Raw genomic sequence first — 20,013 nt, forward strand, 5'->3', positions numbered from 1 at the left:
AGCATGCTACCTGCAGCTGGCTCTGGGCATCGGGGAGCACCATCCTCCACTGAGTAATCACATCTATCCCATCGTACCCTGCTCCTAGAACTTCCTCTTTAACTTTGGCCATACAGTATGGGTATGGAGATTCAGATAATCATTGTTAAATCTTCTCAAATCTCGGCAATCTACACTTTTCTTCAATAAGCGTCGCTTCTTTATGAATAAGGACTTAACATTCTCTTACCACGATTGACTTTGTATTCACACTGTATGATTTTCATCGTAAAAAAATGAATATTTTGGTTGATCCTGAACGGAATAGACACATAACGCATCTCACTGTGCTCACACAACGTGAAATGTACACGCAGGAAATTTAACATTATAGAAATCGTCGTGCGCCTTCTGCGTAAAGACTACTGTGCTTGCTCCAGTACAGTTACTACAGATGATGGCTCACAAATTAGACTGAAAATATACTAAGCGCCTTAGCGGGCATTAAAAATTTCACATGCATCTTTTCATTGTTCGTAGAAATGACATTGCAACGTCAGTTACCGTATACCACTGCCAGTAGATTCTAGTCGCCACTTGCGTGTATTTCCTATGCACTCCCCGGGTTGGCGAACTACAGCTGTAACCACGATAAGCACTGTCGAACACCTGAATTTAGTAACCTAGTTCGGATTAGTTCGCGGCCCCATAGCACAGAGCTACCAAGTCTCACGCAGAATGCGTGAGACTTAAGCATTTAGGGTCTGTCTCACGATCTCACGCATGGCACCCATTTTTCTCACGCATCTGGTGAAGTCTGCAATTTGGGCCAAAAATAAGGAGCATAGCTCAAAGGATTAAAGTGATAGTTGCAATTGAAGGTATATTTCCCTTTTGCCTTTCAAAATTAGTAAAAAATAGTCACTTAAGTATGCACCAGATAGCATCAAGACCTAATAATTAAAAAAAGCTCTCTAGCAAGGGAGGGGGACACCCTCCTCTTTCACGTGCGCATGCGCGTGAGCGCCGAGACGCCGAGTCATAAAAATCTCACTCATAAAAGTTTTTTGAACTTGGCATCTCTGATAGCATAGGGAAAGGGCGCCACGCCACGTAAACCTTAGCGCGTGTGTCAAACTTTACACACACTTCAATGTAGGATGCATTGTGCATCATCGCATTTGAAAAACTTTGTTAATCTGTCACCTGAAATCTATTCGAAATAAAAAAAAAATTTCGCATTAAAAATCGTTTTGTCACCTGTTACATATGGTAAAGACAAAGGCGCTAGATATTTTCTAACATTAGTAAAATACATATGGATTACACCGACACCCTATTTGTGTTTTGATGGAGGAAAAAGGTGCATTACAGTCCGGGAAACCCGCTCATGAGGACCGCTCCCACGTGTTTTAATGGGCGCTCTGCATCGGTTGATTAAAACTCGATTTTTGAAAAAAAAAAAAACAGATAGGATTTTTTCTTCTTTTCATCATGGATAGTGGACATGTGTGTGTAACAAAAAATCACCGTGCAAAGTTGCGACAATTTATACATCAGATGTGAGATGAATAGAAGTGAATAGGGGGGCCTCGTGAGGCGTTCCCCCCGGGCCTCATGAGGTATGGGGGCGGTCCTCATGAGGCGTGGGGGTGGTCCTCATGAGGTGGGGCAGTCCTTGTACGCAGGAGCGGTCCTCATGAGCGGGTTTACCGCACTGATTAGGAATGTCTTTTGAGAGGGATGAAAATCCGTCGCCCCAGCTGATCTTCGATCGCGGCGCGCAGTACATGCGATGGGAATCAATGTCTGGCGACTTTTAGGTAGTGGTGACTTCAATGGTAGATTTTAACATTTTCTGGTCCATCCGGGCATTATGGAATTAATGTCGATTAGCTACAATATGTAATCGACATTAATTCCATAATGCCCGAATGGACCAGAAAATGTCAAAAGCACATTGTTAAGTTTGGCACGGGTTGATGTTGATACTGATCGCTACTAAACATTAGTCTTTAGGCTCCTCCAGCAGCTAGCTTGAGACAGCTAGAGTAGATTTAAGTGTTAGATGTGGATCTACTAGAGTTTCTACACCCTGGAACTGTGTTATGGTGCTATACCTATGTATTTTTTTTTTTGTATCCATGTCAATAGCTCACATTCTGCCAACCCAAACTCCACCAAAATCACACTATATTCACAGGAAATATTTGATACTAATAGCTTCTTGTTGTGTCTTAAAGGACAAGTTCACCTTCATAAACATAAGGATTTAGAAAATGCAACAATATTAGCGGTCAATTCCATGGAAAGGTTGCATTTTATGAAAATCAAACTATTGAGTATAGATGATTAATGAAGCTTAATTAGATGATCTGGTATTGTTTACTCAAAGCAGCCTTTCACAACGGATATTTTGATACCTCATTTGTGAACGTCGGTGAACGTGGAGTGGAGTTATGTCCGAAAAACCTTCATTTTTCATGAAAATTGCCAATTTTTGCAGAATTTATGTATCATTTCTGATACACTATTATGACCATAATACAGCTTGTGTAATTCTAAGATGGCTTATTTTCTGAATGTTCTTTGGTCATAGATTGGTTTTATGATGTTCTAGAACTTGTTCCGCCATCAGTAAATATTATTCTCTCAATCTCAAAATGTGGTAGTTGATAGCGTCCCATAAGTCACGTTTTTGTGTCCCATCAGTCACACTGGTTTTCCCTATCCTGCTACTGTACCAATGAGTAGATATTCATATCACTTGGCTCAGGGTAAGCACCAACCTTTTGCTACATTCAGGAAAGAAAATATCTTTCCAGAGACTCTGTGTGTAAGAATATTTCAGAACTTACTTTCCCATGTGAAAAACGGTGGTCCTCAAATGTCCCATAAGTCACGACAGCAATTTTTCGTTGCTGTACGTAATGCAATGATACTTTTCAAACTAAGTATGGTGTTTTCATAAACTGTGATATGATGGATCTAACCATGAACTGAGAAAAATGCATTTGATGCAACTATTTTCTCAAAATACTGGTTTGAAATTGCCGACAATTGTCACTTTGTCCCATAAGTCACAATGGAATTGACCTAGCAGAACACATCAGTGAAAGTTTGAGGAAAATTGGACAATCGATGCAAAAGTTATGAATTTTTTAAATTTTTGTGTTGGAACCGCTGGATGAGGAGACTACTACATCTTGTGAGTCATATGCGTACAACAGTATAAAGAAAATGTAAAAGAAAATTCAACATATTTTCAATTTTTTCGCATAATAAAAGAGCACTTGACTTGCCTTTTTCTAAAGGCAGGGGAAATAATATTACCCATAACATTTGTCGGTAACGAGTCAGGGGAATATGTACTTTTTTCAAAAGATGGAATTTTGTGAAATTCTCTTTATATTTTCCTTATATTGTTGTACGCATGTGACATCTAAGTTATTTATACACTGCAGTAGTCTTCTGATACAGCGGGTCCTGCACAAAAACTTCAAAAATTCATAACTTTTGAACGGATTGTCTGATTTTCCTCAAACTTTCAATGATGTGTTTTACTAATATTGCTACATTCTCTCAATCCTTATGTTTATGAAGGTGAACTTGTCCTTTAAAGAAAGAGAGAAAAATGGGGCCCTATGCAACAAATAGTTTGCCCCAATAGCCCTGATAGCTTATTTCCAATCATTGACTTTGAAGCAAATCAGTTCTCAGGAAGCGTTGATATTGATGTTGACTTTCTTGTTCTTGCTCAACACGAAGCAACTCCCTCTTCGCTAGTGATCGAGGCATAAAGTAGGGGTTCTAAGCCATCCAAAATCCGACGGCCTGTCAGAATCTGACTACTTATCACTAACGGTAATATAATAGGGCAACCTACCTCATCATCATGATCATAATTGACCTCTAGTCTAGATCTATCTTTTCTAGATCTAGACCAATAGTATGTGTATCTACAACAACAGCAAATTCTGTTGTTACAACATAAACAAATCACATCATTTCACACACTGCCACTGGCATTGTCATCGACTAACATATTCAAAACAGGAAATTCCCTTGGTCACCTCTGAAAAGCTATTGAAAATCCCAAATTTCAGTTTCACCATCAAAAAGCAAAATTGGCACCATGTGTCCGAAGCATGTGGGGTTCGAGTTCAGTGTTCAGACATTGTTGTTGTTTTGTTTTTGTTGCATGATTTGTGACAAAGAAAGGACATTGATGATTCTGTTCAGTTAATCAGTATGGCAGTTGCAGTACCAGGGTGGTCCACGAGGGGTTTCAGCATGGCGCTGCAACACGCTCAAATTCTTGTGCAACATTCTCAAGAATTTGCAAAAAGCTCCAAAAAAAAATGTATTCAAACATGTGGAAAGCATAAGAATCGTCAAGCTACCTGACACTTAGATATTTGTGTGTAAAACAGAGAGAACATTGAATCAGAAAACATAAGAAACATCAAACTACTGTACCTGGTACGTGGATATTTGTGTGCAAAACGTAAGAGAGAAAATTGAATGCAAGCAGCACAAAAAGAGATGAACTGTGAATATTGCGTACTACGTGCTTGTGATGTGCGTTCCGTGCACATACAATTCTGCAATATTCTCAGATTCTGGACGTGCAACATGCTCAAATTTCAAGTTGTGGACCACTCTGCAGTACATGATTAAATAAGTGCTACGCATATCACATTTCAGGGTTATGTCTCATTTTGTGTGTCTCTCCCACTCCCATCAGGTATCTCACGAGACAGATGGCACAAGAGACGAAAGACGGGAGGTCGGTGTCCTCCCATTCGCATGAAGAGGAAGTTTGAGCTTGGACGCCCACCAGCAAACACCAGGGTACGTTTCCAAGATCAGTGCAAATGATGCTTCGGTCTCCTTGCATCTTGTAATTTAACATGTAAACATGTTTTTCTTCTAAAGTATGCCAATGCTGCTCCTCTTCATAATTGCATCTAATTATTGGCAGTAAATAGGACATATCAACCAGTGTCATTTTTAGTTGACCTGGAAAATGATTGCTATTAACCCGTTGAGGACGAGTCCCAAGTGTACTTGGGCAAGCGTCTACGGGAAATGTGTGTTGTAGCAAAATCGAACCTTCCTCAATGGGTTTAGCAAAATTTGACTTTCAACATAAAAAAAGCAAGGTACCCGTTTAGATCTTTGTTGCATGCATATAAATGATGTTGATAGTTTGTCTAGTAGCTTCAGTTGTAATCAAAAGAATTTATATATTTTGCCCATGTCAAGATGTGAAGGTGCAATTTTTCATATATTGTCAGTTCCAACAGACGATATCAATGTTGAGCTTGGCTGTATTTTTCAATCGGCAGCTTGGCGCCAAGAGGATTCATCTCGTGCGATGCATGGGTGGAAACATCAAGCGCCGTGCCCTTCGTCTGGACGCTGGCAACTTCTCGTGGGGCTCTGAACGTAAGTAGAGCATTGTACAAGCTTTCACAGTTACATACATGTACATGAAATGTTTCTGCTTTTGATTGTTCAGTAAAATCAGACCATCTGGTCCATTATGGTTTGCTATGAAAGTAACATGCATTTGTAGATCTTTCAGTCTCCCAGCTGTATTCCATTTGAGTGCCCATAACGTCCTTCATTTGTTTGAACACAGCTGTTCTCACTTTCTTGACTCTAAATTTTTGCTTGATTTGATCACAGTGCACTGAGAAAAATATTTCTCAGTTCCCATAAAATGAAAGAAAAGAGAGACTTCACTCAGGATTTCATTTTTATTAGAAAAGTGTTTATCTTTTGTTCCATTATATGCTTATCGGCCTTGAATACTGTATACGCTGTTATGTTCGCGTACAGATATTTTCGCGAAAGACGAGGTCATAGACATTTTTCAGAGATGTTGTTTTTGCAAATCGACGCCGACCTTTACGTTAGTGCTCTATTAACGAAGGTCATGTAGACATTTTCAGGTGTTGTTAAAGTCGCGATCCAACTGATTCGCGAAATTCACAAAAATTAAACCCTCGCGAAAATAACAGCTTATACATTGCTGTGCCAAACTTGTTGAGCATGAATGAATCTATAAAGAGAGGGAGGGTTAGCATGGCTTCAGAGATATATTCCCACCCCACCTCACACTCCCTTAAAAATGTCATATTTATATTAAAGCAGAGTGATGTCTTTGATTAGTCTTTCTGATGGACTGAAGGTTCTCGTAACATCTCAGTTCCATGAAGGCTCTAATGTCATAGATACACTGACTGCTTTGTCAAGTTATTAGTATGATGTAAATGAATGCCCACCCTTCTAAAACTAACAATTCAGATTAGCATGCAGACCTCCCAACCATTCTGAATTTGGAGAAAGAATCCAAATTTTACTCATTCCCAGCTCTAGTTTTAATTAAGATTTGCCTATTTTCTTGATATTTTTACATCATATTCCTATGGGAACTGCTCCTTCTTTCCTACTTTTTAGCCAAATTTAGCGCTACTTTTCAGTCTGAGGTTAGGAGGTGTGTAAAATAATGAGATCTACCTGCCATTTTTCCATGTGTTTACCTTTTTTTCTCTCTCTCTCTCTCATTTCTCTTATGGCATATTCATCACAATCGGTTTCAATTAGCAGAAACATTTTTCTCTTTCCACAAGCATTATCTTTGTACTGTATAAAAGGATGAGTTGAGTGGAGCACAATTTGCTGTCTTGAATTCAAAGTTATTATGCGATGATTGGCATTCTTTGAATTCCTCTGCAGAGGTAACCCGCAAAACCCGCATCATCGACGTCGTCTACAACGCCAGCAACAACGAGCTGGTGCGTACCAAGACCCTGGTGAAGAATGCCATCGTCCAGGTGGATTCCGCACCTTTCCGCCAGTGGTACGAGTCCCACTACGCTCTCCCCCTCGCCAGGAAGAAGGGTGCCAAGCTGGTATGCTGTTGTGACACTTTCCTGGAAGCTTTTAAATCATGATATGTATATTGTTGTTTTCATCATATAGAAGATTAGCAATCAACTTATCAGTCAAACTTGTTTCAAGTCAAGTGATCGTATGGCAATTCTTATACTTAGAAACGGGTTAATGGCTGTATGTTCCATTTCAAAAGGAGCATGATATTTCACAAGTCACAAGTGTGATTGAATTTGTGATCTAGAACCACAGCGTAATGTTGAGGCAAGTATAATCCCTATTGCAGAGAAGAGGTACTCTGCGTTTGTCACACTTTGAGATGATACATTCCATTTCTGTTACAGGAGACCCAACGCATTGTTAATTTTATGAGTATTGCCAGACTTGAAAAATTGGTGTGATGGATGGTGATTGAATGAGTCAGGGTTTGTCAGGAACCCCCTCCCCTTGCGTACCAATATCAATACAGTTTTAATTTTGTGTTGCCAACACTGAACCCCAAACACTTCCCTGAATAGACTCCTGGGGGGCGTTTCATCAACGAGTTCGTCGGAGTTTTCACCGACAAATTTGCTATCAGCCAATCAGACCAAGGATTTCATTAGCTTTAAACAGTTGTCAGTATAAATCCTTGCGTCTGATTGGCTGATAGCAAATTCGTCGGTGAAAACTCCGACGAACTCGTTGATGAAACGCCCCCCTGAACTTGCAGTTCACCCCCAGAGATCCGTCGGTGGGCGCAGCAGAATGATGCCTGAGATTAGTCTTTCTGATTGACTGAAGGTCGTCTTGACCTTGATACAGTCTCTAGTGAAGACCTAAATGTCATAGTTACACTGACTGCTGTTTGCCATCAACACTGGTACTGTCCATAAAGGTGTCTAGTACTGGTATAAGGGTAGTGCCCTAATTGTATGTAAATATTAAACCATTGTGCGCAGGGCTCAGCATTGGCAGTGGCGTGGGACCACTAAAAGTTAATGTCAGGCCACCAAATTAAAAAAATAAAAGAAGAAATGCTGTCTCTTGGTGGCCTGATCAGGCATCAAAAATTCATAATGAATTTTCATATCGCTTTAAATGTTGGGCCAGTACATTTCTTTTCTGGGCTCACAGTAATTTAACAGATGGCCTTGCTTGAAGGAAATAGCAATTCAGCTGCATATTCTGTAGACCTATCATAGTCGTGAGTTCAGAAGCTGCCAAAATTAAGTTGTACAAAATTATATGAATGGACTGGATGGGTTTGAATTACTTCTTTATTATGCCAACCAGTATTTGAGATTCATTTGTTAGTCTGTGCCCTTACACCTGGTATCATTATGACAAGCTCTCTCCTCCCCTCATCCCATGTCGTTTCTCTATCTCCATGTCAGACTGAAGAGGAGCAGAAGGCCCTCTCCCGCACCGGCTCCAAGAAGGTGCAGAAGAAGTACGAGGAGCGCAAGAAGACCGCCAAAGTCGCCCAGGCCCTGGAGGAGCAGTTTGGCACTGGACGTCTCCTTGGTAAGCACCACTCAATTTCAGCAGGATCATCTTTTTACACCTTGCCTGTGTTAGCTTGGTGAGAGAGTAACATTTAAAAGCACACTTCCATTTGGAGCTGGTTTGTTGCCATGTGGGCTGTTCATGGTACACATGACACTTGTGTCATATTTGTTTCGTTGTTTGTCTGATGTGCAGTTTCGAAACTTGTCAGAGTGACTCACTAAGTATTACACATGTATCTATGGAGTTAAAAAAAAACCTGTGGAAGTGGGGAGGACAAGAACACCTCTGTCCAACCTTGACAAAAGGTAGCAAGTGACAAGTTACTAAAATCAGAGTTCTATTTGTTTGGAGATTGGTCTCCTGCATAAATGAATGAATGAATGATGACTAACTGGAGAACACTTGTCTTGTATCAGTTTTATGTGCATAGTCTTGAAACAAAAAGCGCGAGAAGGCACTGTTGTCAACACCATAGTAGTTGGCCCTGTTTTGCATGGAGAAAACAAAAGCTGGCCAGGCAGAATGATGTACAAGATTAGTCTTTCTGATGGCTTGTGGGTCGTTTTGACATTAACACAGGCCTGTGAAGACTGAAATGTCATAGTTACACTGACTGCCATTACCCAGCCCACGGAATGTCCAGACCAAAACATATTCAAGAGATCGAGAGGGGGGGGGGGGGGGGGGGGGGGGGGGGAGTTATTGGGCCATCTGTAAGATGTGAATCAGTAATGGTGTGAAGTATCAATTGGGGTGCACAGAGAGCTAAAGCAAAGAAAAAGTAAGGCAAAGGCAGACCTTCCAAACATTCTAATTTTGGAGGAAAGAATCTGAATTTTGACTATTCTCGGCTGTTGTTTCAATAGGAATTCCTACTTTTCGTGATAATTTTACTACACACTCCTAAAGGCCACCGCACACTACACGATCCGACTGGTCTTAAAGTCTTAAGCCAAGCTGGGTCTCAAGACCAGTCGTACGACCGGACACCGCACACTATACGACCGAGTAGGCTTACGACTGTAAAGCGCGCGCAGTGCGCACTGCGTGCGCTTGCATTTTGCTGCATTGTAAATGGCTGAAAGCTCACGACTGGTCGTAGAAATTCAACATGTCAAATCTCTACGACTGGCGCTAAGACCCAGTCGTACGACTAGAAAATGGCAAGACTGTGACGTCACACTTCTAGTCTTAAGGTCTTAAGACCGGTGAATCGGGGCAAAATCGTGTAGTGTGCGGCGGGCTTAAGGGAACTGTTCTTTCTTTCGATTTTGTTTTTTTAGCAAAATCATCCCTATTTTTCAGTCAGAAAGGTTGGGAGGTCTGCAAATGGCTTTTCTTGGTGGGAAGGTGCTTGATGGAAAATTTGAGGATTGTGGTAGCATGCATCATAGAGAAAAAGAGGGAGGTCTCTGAATTTCTTTGAACACTAGAAGAGCAAAATTGTCAGAGATGCTGTTAATCAGAAGTGGAACTTCGGAAGTGGTGCATTGTACTATCCCTAAATCAATATTGTCGCCGGCTGATGCAAAGTGTTACACAAAAAAAAAAAGAGAGAGAGAGAGATAAAAGTTATTTCCTGTGATGTAAAGTACACTGTATCTAATGTTTTCTCTCCCCCCCCCCCCCAACTTCTATTGGTCACTCTCTTGCTTCAGCCTGCATCTCATCCAGACCCGGTCAGTGTGGACGATGCGACGGCTACGTCCTGGAGGGCAAAGAGCTGGACTTCTACGTCAGGAAGATGCGTGCCAAGAAGGGGAAATAGATCCGTGGTTCTCTGTAGGCCTGCCAACTCGCAAGACCTGTTGTAATTAAAGTGATGTAACAAAACATTCAAAAACACAGCACAATGGCAGTTTATCGTCTTTTTTTTTTCTTCCCTCTCTTCTGTCGGTTTTGTGAAACACAACAAAGTAGACTTGGACCGCGATGAGATGGGTGTGAATGGCTATGTCAGTGTGTCATGTGGAAGAGCAAGCTGTACATGTACTGGATGTGGTGTGTGCAGAGCGCTCCAGTTAAAATGAACAAGGTTATAACAAAATTTCATGACAATGAAGTAAAAATTCAAGTCCCAAAATTATAACCTGTGTATATGTATCTTTACATACAAAACTTCTTTGACTACAATAAAATTTTGATAATGAACAAAAGAAATCCAATCCAGCAGCACAACCCAAAATGGATGTTGTGATGCACTGAAGAGTTGCTGTAAGCAATAGGTCGTAGATGTATTTTAGCGTAGCTGGGATTGTGTTTCTTGGATGTACATACAATGTAGTAGGGTGGAAGTCCAGTGGCCACGTATGTACTTGAGGTTTATGTTGTGTGGTGTGTCAGATTCCTAGCCATTCCAACTACATGTACACTATTGACAGGACTACATTAGTACAGAATGTTGGTCATTATAAGTGTGTGGATATGTTTGATGGTGTGTACTCTGTATGTCTGTGTGTCGGGGTCAGGAAAAATGATTAGTCCGTAGATGAGTGTAATGGGCAGCAAACTGGGAAACCGATTAGCATAGATTGAAGGAAGCAGAAAGACAACACCTTTATGTAGAATTGCATTTACACACGCACAAGTTTAATTTTCATGCTTTTAACCCTAAAAAGACTGGGCTATTTTGGTAGCTCGAAAGACTGGGGGGGGGGGGGGGGGGGGGGGGCCCTAAAGGGCCCCCCCCCCCTTAAGATCTCGGCCGTGGATCGCGCGATCGCTGCGAAAATTTGCACAATGGTAGTGTGCGATGTCATCTACAAGATTGTATATTTAGATTTTCCAAAATAGTCTTCTTTTATTTTATTTTGATTAATTATGCTAATTTATGCGAGAAATCAGACTCTTTGATCTAAATCAGTAAATAAAGCTCCAAAAGTGCTCATTTTTGGTCTTATTATTCTTTGTGGCATTCTTAGCAAATGTACTTGAAAAAAAATTCGGTATCAAAATGAATTTCTTATTTTATTGTTTTATGAATTTCTTATGTATTTCTGTGTTTTTTCGACCTTTTGTTTTTGTTGTTTTTTTAAACAAAATTTGTGGCAGACACTTTTTGAAGCATAATACTCCTAAAACAAATTAATTTTAGCCATTGAGAGTAAAAATAAGCATATTTATATGAACCACGTGAAAAAACTCAATTTGCATTGACTTTGTACACAAAATCACATTTTTGAGCCATTTTCAGCCTCACGTGCATGTACAAAAAGTTATGTAACTTCAGAACCGTACCCCCGGGCGTCACAAATTTGGTGTCAAAATGTGCGGGAAACTCGAAAGAAAAAAGTCATAGAGCATCGCGGCGAGAGCATTGCGTGTTGCAGAGTAATCGCGCGAAATGTTGAGGGGGGGGGGCCTTTTAGGCCCCCCCCCCCCAAGTCTTTTTAGGGTTAAAACATGTGATGATACTCAATGCTGTATACAGTCCAGAAACTCCAATTGTATATCATAGGTATAGTACTATGTATCAACATACAATTACATTCTTAAATGTGCTCTTTGAACATCTACTTGAAAAGCGTAGATTAAATTCCAAATTGCAAATTCTGTACTGCAAGGAAAGTTGGATGTCGGCATGATACTCGTGGGATATATTACATACAATTACATATTGGATACAGGTACAAGTTTGTTTTCTTTGTGCTACTACTTGTTGAATACAGGAGTCATACATACATGTATTTCATTTCATTTTATTTCACATCTTGCACAACTGGTAAAAAAAGAACGAACAACACTGGACAACATGTCAATCATAATGCAATACAGAGTGTGGAGGAAGAAGCAAAGGCCATTGATCTGTCAAGGCTTCTCCCTAGTAAAAGGTAACAATTACGATTATAAACACCAAGATGAAACAATACAAAAAATACCCCCCCCCCCCCCCCCCCCCAAAAAAAAAAAAGAAAAAAAAAAGAAAAGAAAGAAATACAGTTTGCTATATTTACTAGCATCAATGATAAGGGGTCTATTGCAGGAAGGCACTATTGCACATACTGTATGTGATTTTACAATATACAAGTGTGCTTTTTGTTGTCTCTTGAATAAAGACATAGAATCACACTGTTTTAATACCTGGAAAGCTATTCCACATCTTAGGGCCCGAATATTGTGTGTAGTGAAAACTCATTTACTATTGACAGTTGGGTAATCTATGATCTTCCACCTGTCTTCTACAATGTCTATTTACATTGTACCTCACTGTTCTGTACAAAATGAAAATCAAAAGAACATTGCAGTTTGTTATTGATGATCAAATACGTAAAACAAACAGCCTGGGTCTTATTTATGTCAAATATTTTCAAAAAAAAAAAATAGTAATGTACATGCAAGTATTGCAGTCTCCAAACAATACACAGGTATAACTTGACAGCAACCCGACTTGGCGACTTGCAGTAGTCGGATAAAGAGAAATCCGAGCAACAAATATGCATGAAAGAAAATGACGCATTGATAGATCCTTGTACAACTATGATTCATCACCACCCGGAGTCTGCTATTAAACGTTCTAATTCAAAAAGTTGGAGTAATGAGTAATGAAACTTTTTAAAACAACGCACTGAAACAGTCGATACATAGATACCAATGTATTTAGACATTGAAAAGCGTGAGTAACTAATGCAAGTGCATGTAGATTAGAATTACACACTTTCCCACAAACGGAGAAACAATTTTGCCATTGCCGTCTTTAACACAGTGTATTACATAGCGATCATTTCATAGAAACACTGCAAATTGAAGAAATTAACTACTATGTGTTCTGTTGTCATTTTACTGCATTCAAATCCCAACTAAATCAAAACAAAACAAAAGAGTGACAGTGCGTTCGTTAAGATACTACAAAGAATATTGAATTAAAAAAAAATAGCCAATTTGAAGCTTTGTTTCGGGATTTAGAGCTTAAAATCTGATGCATAAGCGTAAATTAACCGAATTTAGAGAAATCCATGATTTGGGAGAAAATGATGTTTCATTCATGGAGATAGCATAACGAGCAAAGTAAGCGCATGTCAATTTTCGCCACAACCTCACCCCCCCCCCCCCCCCCCCCCTCCCCCGCGTTACAATTTCAAAATAGCCCGGGCTATTATGACTATGATTTTCACCATAATACAAAAAGATTTTGATGTGTGATGATACTGGATCAATCTTACTAGGATTTTCCATGATTATACTGACTCTTTGTTGGTAAGATTTCTCCAAAATTCAAACAGTTCTTTGATAAATTAAAAATCCCTACAATAAATTGCACATGACAGGAGGATATCATCCTCTATTTATTGTGTCTTAGCTTCTTCTTTCTTTTTATTTCGAAGACAGTTGACAATTTTGAATTTCCTCTTTCACTTTGCTCAAAACATAATGTTACAGCCGAGACCTTTCTGCACATTTGAACGCAATGCATTATTCAGCATCGTACATTGCCTAAAGTGCTGCTTCTTACGAAGTCCTTTTTTTTCCCGTATTTAATAGTGAAGCCACGAAATTGTATGAATTTCACAAGCCGCCCGTTCTTCGACGCTTCAGAAGCACATGGGACCATCCTCTTAGTGCACGTATAAACATTTCACTGTAGATGACTTAAAATATCACCTGAGAGAACCCGCTGAGTTTAAAATATTAATGACGATGGCTTAAGCAGATAATATGTCATAAAGACTGAATTCAATGCAGTCAACGGAAGTAAGGTCCATTTTCGTTATGGCGAGCTAGCCATTGGAAGCTGACTTGGCGTTCAGGGTCAAAGCTGAGGCTGTCGGTGCAAATGTAAAATTATGGAATATATATAAATGTTTTATATAATTCATTACTGTATAAGTACTCCACATTATCTTAGAAGTTACAAAAGTAAAATAACATAACGATGTTACATGCACTGTACTATTTTATCCGATACCATACTACATGTACTTACAATTATCAGTACAGTGGTACAAGTACGTGTAATATAGCAGCCGTGGTCGATATAGATCTGTAATTATATCAAAAGTTCATGCGGATAGAGTGTCTATTATATTTTTGAATAAAAAATGTATTCTCTATATAGTGATTGGTTGAAAGAGCTTCACGTGAATATAAGTATTTTCAGCTATACCATGAATGTTGGCATGCTTGACATTCCATGGCATAGGCTTCTATTTGCAAAATGACGTCACTATTACGACATTTTCAAAATATTACTTTGCCTTGACAGTTTCTTGTTTAAACTATATGGGCACAGGTGATTCAAACAGAACTATTCACTGAGGGCACAGCCTCAAAGTGAATAGTTCTTTTGAAGACACCGAAAATAACAAAATAACTACAAAACGTATAGATCAACATTCCCTTCAATGACGATACTTACGCAACAAATGTAAGTTCTGGTCAGTTTATGACAACAATTTCTGGGGTGGCACCGCTCGCGTCGTTTCTGTAAGCAACCTGGGTCTATTGCCGAAGAAGAAGAGAAAGATAAGCAAATTGTACTATTTTTTGCAATTACATTATATCATACATGCGCTCTGTACTCCCATATGGAAATGTAACTTTGGTATAATCTTGATACACACACACTTATACACACAATGCACTTAAGTCGCAACACCAAGGACATAGTTAATTTCGATGAAGTAATCTAAAATCCTAAGCTTACAGGCAGTAAACTATAGTTTGACGTCACTTGATCGCTTGGAGTCCATTCCTTTGGCCGATATACAACAAAAAAAAAAAAAAAAAAAAAAAAAACGTCCCCGTTTGGTTGTTTGATCGTTTGTTTGTTTGGCTTTTTTTTAATTCCAATTGACACTTAAGCCGTGGACCTAATTTATCTTTCGTTTGTTTTATCATAATGACATTGATAAGAAAAATGTTATCAATAACAATCATGATGATAATGACGATAATGAAAATAAGGCATTTCAATTTATGGTGACAATAATGAACTTTGTCGTCATTGTAATCATGGAGAAAAGAATTTTGAATCAGCTTTTAGTCCGAAAAGCACTTAAAGAAAAAATAGGAGAGAGAAGACGCAAAAGAAGAAGGAAATAGCTGAAAAAAAAAACACATTTATACTACCGAAAGATAAATTGTGAATGCTCCTCTAGTGATATCTATTTCTATTTCTTTTTGAATGTGACTCTCTTTACTTGCAGGCATACAAACATTGTCTGTTTAAAGGGGATGGCTAGTAACTGATCAGTGGGAATCAGTGGGAATGCTGGGGGATGATTGTTCCAATCCTTGTGGGATTCATTTAAGAGTACATTATATATCTATTGTTGTGTGAAAATTATTTGCTTCAGAATGGTCTCATATTCAAGTAATGTGCAGTTCAATGTTTCCAGGTTAGCATGCCTGTAATGCAGTGACGGGGCCATCGTTAACGGTCAGTTAACGATCGCTGTACAGGCATGCTAACCCGGAAGCATTAATCTGCACTTTACTTGAATATGAGGCCATTTTGAAGCAAATAATTTTCACACAACAATAGATATATAATGTACTCTTAAATGAATCCCACAAAGATCCCCCAGCATTCCCACTGATTCTCACTGATCAGTTACTAGCCATCCCCTTTAAATATGCACGAATTATCAAGGTTTCACAAACCAGGCCTTTTTTTTTTTTTTTTTTTTTTTCGGTTAAGTTCCTTTATGATGGTGCCGTACTATACACGTAGTTCTGTACAATAAACCAACTTAGAGAGCAACCCTAAATCTTTACCTCAATAGGGGAGGCTGGTGTGCAGCAGCAACAACAACATCTGCAACAGCAGCCGCATACTCCGTGGCAACCGAAGGCGGCCCCAATAATGGCGACAATGATTTCTACTGATGCCACCACCCAGAGGAGAAAAACCGATAGGGCTTTATCTTCCTGGATATGGTGAATTTATTATGAAACGGGAAAATTAAGTCAGAGTTTCGAAGCGAGATACCACTTTCTATTAGGATAATAAATGTCGTTGAATTTGAAATGGAGCAAATTCAAATTAATACACTGCAAAAAGTCCGGTGTTAAATAGTGAACACCGAGCTGGTGTTAGATTTTCGGTGCTCATTTATGGTGTTAAATTAACACCTCCGGGTGTCATTTCCAAATTTTAAACTGTTTTTTTGAAGAGTTTCTTAGTAACTGCACTTCTTGTTGATTTTTAATTTAAACAAGACGATCATGAATTTTACATTAAAATACTAGATTTTTGAAAAAATGTGAAAATAGATTTACACCAAAGCAACACCAGCTGGTGTGGTCTCTTATTGAAGCTGGACGGGTGTGAAACCATTGATATTAACACCAACAAATATCAAATCAACACCATGTGGTGTCATTTTTGAATTAACACCAGTACAGTGTCAAAATAACACCAGGTACAGTGTCAAATTAACACCACGAAGTGTCAGGTGAACACTTTTCAACACCATCACAGTGCATTTTCTACACCTGTGGGTGTGGTCCTTTATTGAAGTTTGATCGGTGTTAGATTTAACACCCGTGGTGTTAAATCTAACACCGATGTTTTTACAGTGTATGATTATGTAATTGATACAAGTTTTATCAGAGTGTGATATATAATTATTAGAATAAAGTCCTGGCATATCAAGGGCACACATTGTTTTCAGCAACAACAGTGGTCGCAAACTCATTTAAATATCACGTAATGATGGTAATCACCCCGTGAGACTACTAGTAATTAAAACGTAACTTCCAACTGAATTGTCAAAATAGAGGGGGACTTATTTTTCAAACGTACAATGGAGCTTAAACGGGAGACAAAGTCACGATGAATTATATATGGCTTGAAACACAAACACACACACACACACACACCAACTCTTGCTTTCGTATATGAATGTATAAACATCAAGCAGAAAATATCGGATTTGTTTATTGACTTTCCTCGAGCTCGGATTTATAGCATTTTTAGATAATTTGATCAGTAGGCCTCATTGAGAATTTCATACGACAACTACACTATTTAGTTTGATTTTTCTTTTTGTTTTTTTTTTTTTTGTATATGTCTCGTGTTTGCTAGTACAGTATTACATTTATAGCATGCCGTTATATTACTGTACGTGTGACGCTATCGTGATGTTTGTCACCGTCCACTTTATTCACTGGCGCATAATATCTAGTCGCTGTCGGTGAGTGCTATGCACCTCCACTCAGTGGCGTATCTAGGGGAAACGGCGCCCGGGGCAAGCGTGAAAATTGCGCCCCTATTTCTGAAAAAGTGTTCAACCCCAACCCCATCCCGGTAGGGACTTTAAACAAAGTCTACATGATATGCTTTTTTCAAGCACTTAAAATGGGTCTTTTGAGGGTGATTTAAATGTAGCGAATTTTGATAAATTTTGGCGAGCGAGCCGAAAATTTTTGTATTTCAGCTTACAAAACATGGAATTCTTGCCATTTTTTGCTTATTAAATCTTACAATTCTAATCAAGATATAGGCTAGTGACGGCCTTATAGATAACGATTTATACCAACAAACTGAGGACTTTAAAAAAATACTCTAAATTAGTGCGCGCGAGTGAGCCAAAATTTGTATATTTCTGCGTCATCATCACGTTTTGTTCTTATCTCTCTTTTTTATATATATATATAAATTTTGGCGAGCGAGCGCAGCGAGCGAGCCGAAAATTTTTGTATTTCAGCTTACAAAACATGGAATTCTTGTCATTTTTTGCTTATTAAATCTTACAATTCTAATCAAGATATAGTGACGGCCTTATAGATAACAATTTATACCAACAAACTGAGGACTTTAAAAAATTTAGTGCGCGCGAGTGAGCTGAAATTTGTATATTTCTGCGTCATCATCACGTTTTGTTCTTATCTCTCTTTTTTTATAATAATATATATAAATTTTGGCGAGCGAGCGCAGCGAGCTAGCCAAAAATTTTTGTATTTCAGCTTACAAAACATGGAATTTTTGTCATTTTTTGCTTATTAAATCTTACAATTCTAATCAAGATATAGTGACGGCCTTATAGATAACGATTTATACCACCAAACTGAGGACTTGAAAAAATACTCTACATTAGAACGAGCGAGTGAGTCGAAATTTGTATATTTCCGCGTCATCATTGCGTTTTGTTCTTATCTTGTTTGATTTGGGGGTTTTTTGCGCCCCCCCCCCCCTATGTTCGAAACCGTTGGCGTCTTTTGATCCAATTGGCGATCGCTTCAGAACGAAAGAAATTGCAGCCCCTGCTCAGTGAAAAATTTTGCCTGCTAAATATTAAATGACATGTGTGAACCCAATAGACATTGTCATTTTGTCCGCGTCATCAAGTTTTGTTCTTACCTTCTTTTTTATATTTATTTGGCGAGCGAGCGCAGCGAGCGCGCCGAAAATTTTTGTATTTCAGCTTACGGACGGAACATGGAATTCTTGTGTGAACACAATAAACATTGTCATTTTGTCCGCGTCATCATCATGTTTTGTTTTTATCTTGTTTGATTTGGTTTTCTGCCCCCCCCATCATTCTCCCTCCCCCCCCCCCCCCCTTTCCGGGCGAGTTTTTTTTTTTTTTCTTCTTCTTTTTTCTTTTCTTCTTTTTCTTCTTCGTTTTTTTTTTCTTCTTTTCTTCGCTTTTTTTTTTCGTTTTTTACGCCCCCAAGGAGTCCTCCACTGACTTTGAACGGTGAAACCACATGAATAAAGTGAGAGATATGCATACCTTAGCCATTCAGATTGTCCTGCAAAATAGATTTTTCTTGCTTTTTTAGATTAAAGATGTTATTAACATTTCATCAAAAGGTTGCCTAAATCACTGAATTTTAGTTCAAACGATGCAAAAGTGCCCTCGTATTACATCTTTCCCTGCTCGTTCATATTATTTCAATCATTTCATTTCATTAATTCATTTTATTTTTAAAATGCAAATAAGGTGAGAACAGTAACATTGCATTGGATTACAGTGTGCATGTACACAAAAAAAAAGTATAACACATTGACAGAGAAAAGTGAAATTCTACGAGAGAAAATGGAGGAGGCAGCAGAGGTCAGTGGCCTTTCTACGGCTGGACTCCCACTTGAGGTATAGAATAACCTCTCTCCCTTAAAATGTACATATTGCGTACATTTTAAGGGAGAGAGAGAAAAAAATAGATCAGGTAAACTATGGTAGGAAAATCAAACATGCTGCAAATAATAGGGCCTAGATATTTGGATAAATTTCAGCAAAACCTTATTACAATGTTTTCATTTTTTTTATTTTACGCTTAAAAGAGGCAGGAAATGGACATAACTTCATCCCATCAGGCATGGAATTCCAAACATGTACTCCTTTGTATTTAACAGACTTATTCAATGTAACAATAATTATAGAGGAGGTAAATATATATAGGTCACTGGTTTGCTTCTCTTTCGTATATTTGAATATGTCATCAAAGAGTGCTAGGCTATAACAGAGGCTTTGAGTACCACACATAATTATACATAAATGAGGCGGTTTGCATTATTCATCATATGTCAAATAGTTAAGAAAAGAACTTTTTTAACAGAGGTTGAGAATGTCTTGTAGAGTGATGGTTTCTTATTGCACTTAATGACCTTTTAGTGAAGTTTTTATACACGATTCAGGATATATTTTGCTCATTGGCCCCAGATCATTGTACGGTAGAACAAGGAGGTTCGAGAAA

General features: G+C 38.7%; 1 protein-coding gene across 1 annotated transcript; it reads left to right on the top strand.

The window, feature by feature from the left end:
* The first annotated feature begins 94 nt into the window (after nucleotides 1-94).
* Nucleotides 95-10,226, top strand: LOC139712195 (small ribosomal subunit protein eS8-like). The gene is made up of 6 exons (XM_071624035.1): nucleotides 95-121; nucleotides 4,727-4,833; nucleotides 5,331-5,430; nucleotides 6,727-6,902; nucleotides 8,259-8,388; nucleotides 10,032-10,226. Exons 1-6 carry the CDS (start codon nucleotides 118-120, stop codon nucleotides 10,139-10,141), a joined length of 627 nt encoding a protein of 208 aa, XP_071480136.1. The 5' UTR covers nucleotides 95-117; the 3' UTR covers nucleotides 10,142-10,226.
* The last annotated feature ends 9,787 nt before the right edge of the window (nucleotides 10,227-20,013 follow it).

This window comes from Diadema antillarum, unplaced genomic scaffold, assembly GCF_040938485.1.
Source record: "Diadema antillarum isolate AM-2024a unplaced genomic scaffold, OU_Dant_1.0 seq00001772_RagTag, whole genome shotgun sequence".
NCBI lineage: Eukaryota > Metazoa > Echinodermata > Echinoidea > Diadematoida > Diadematidae > Diadema > Diadema antillarum.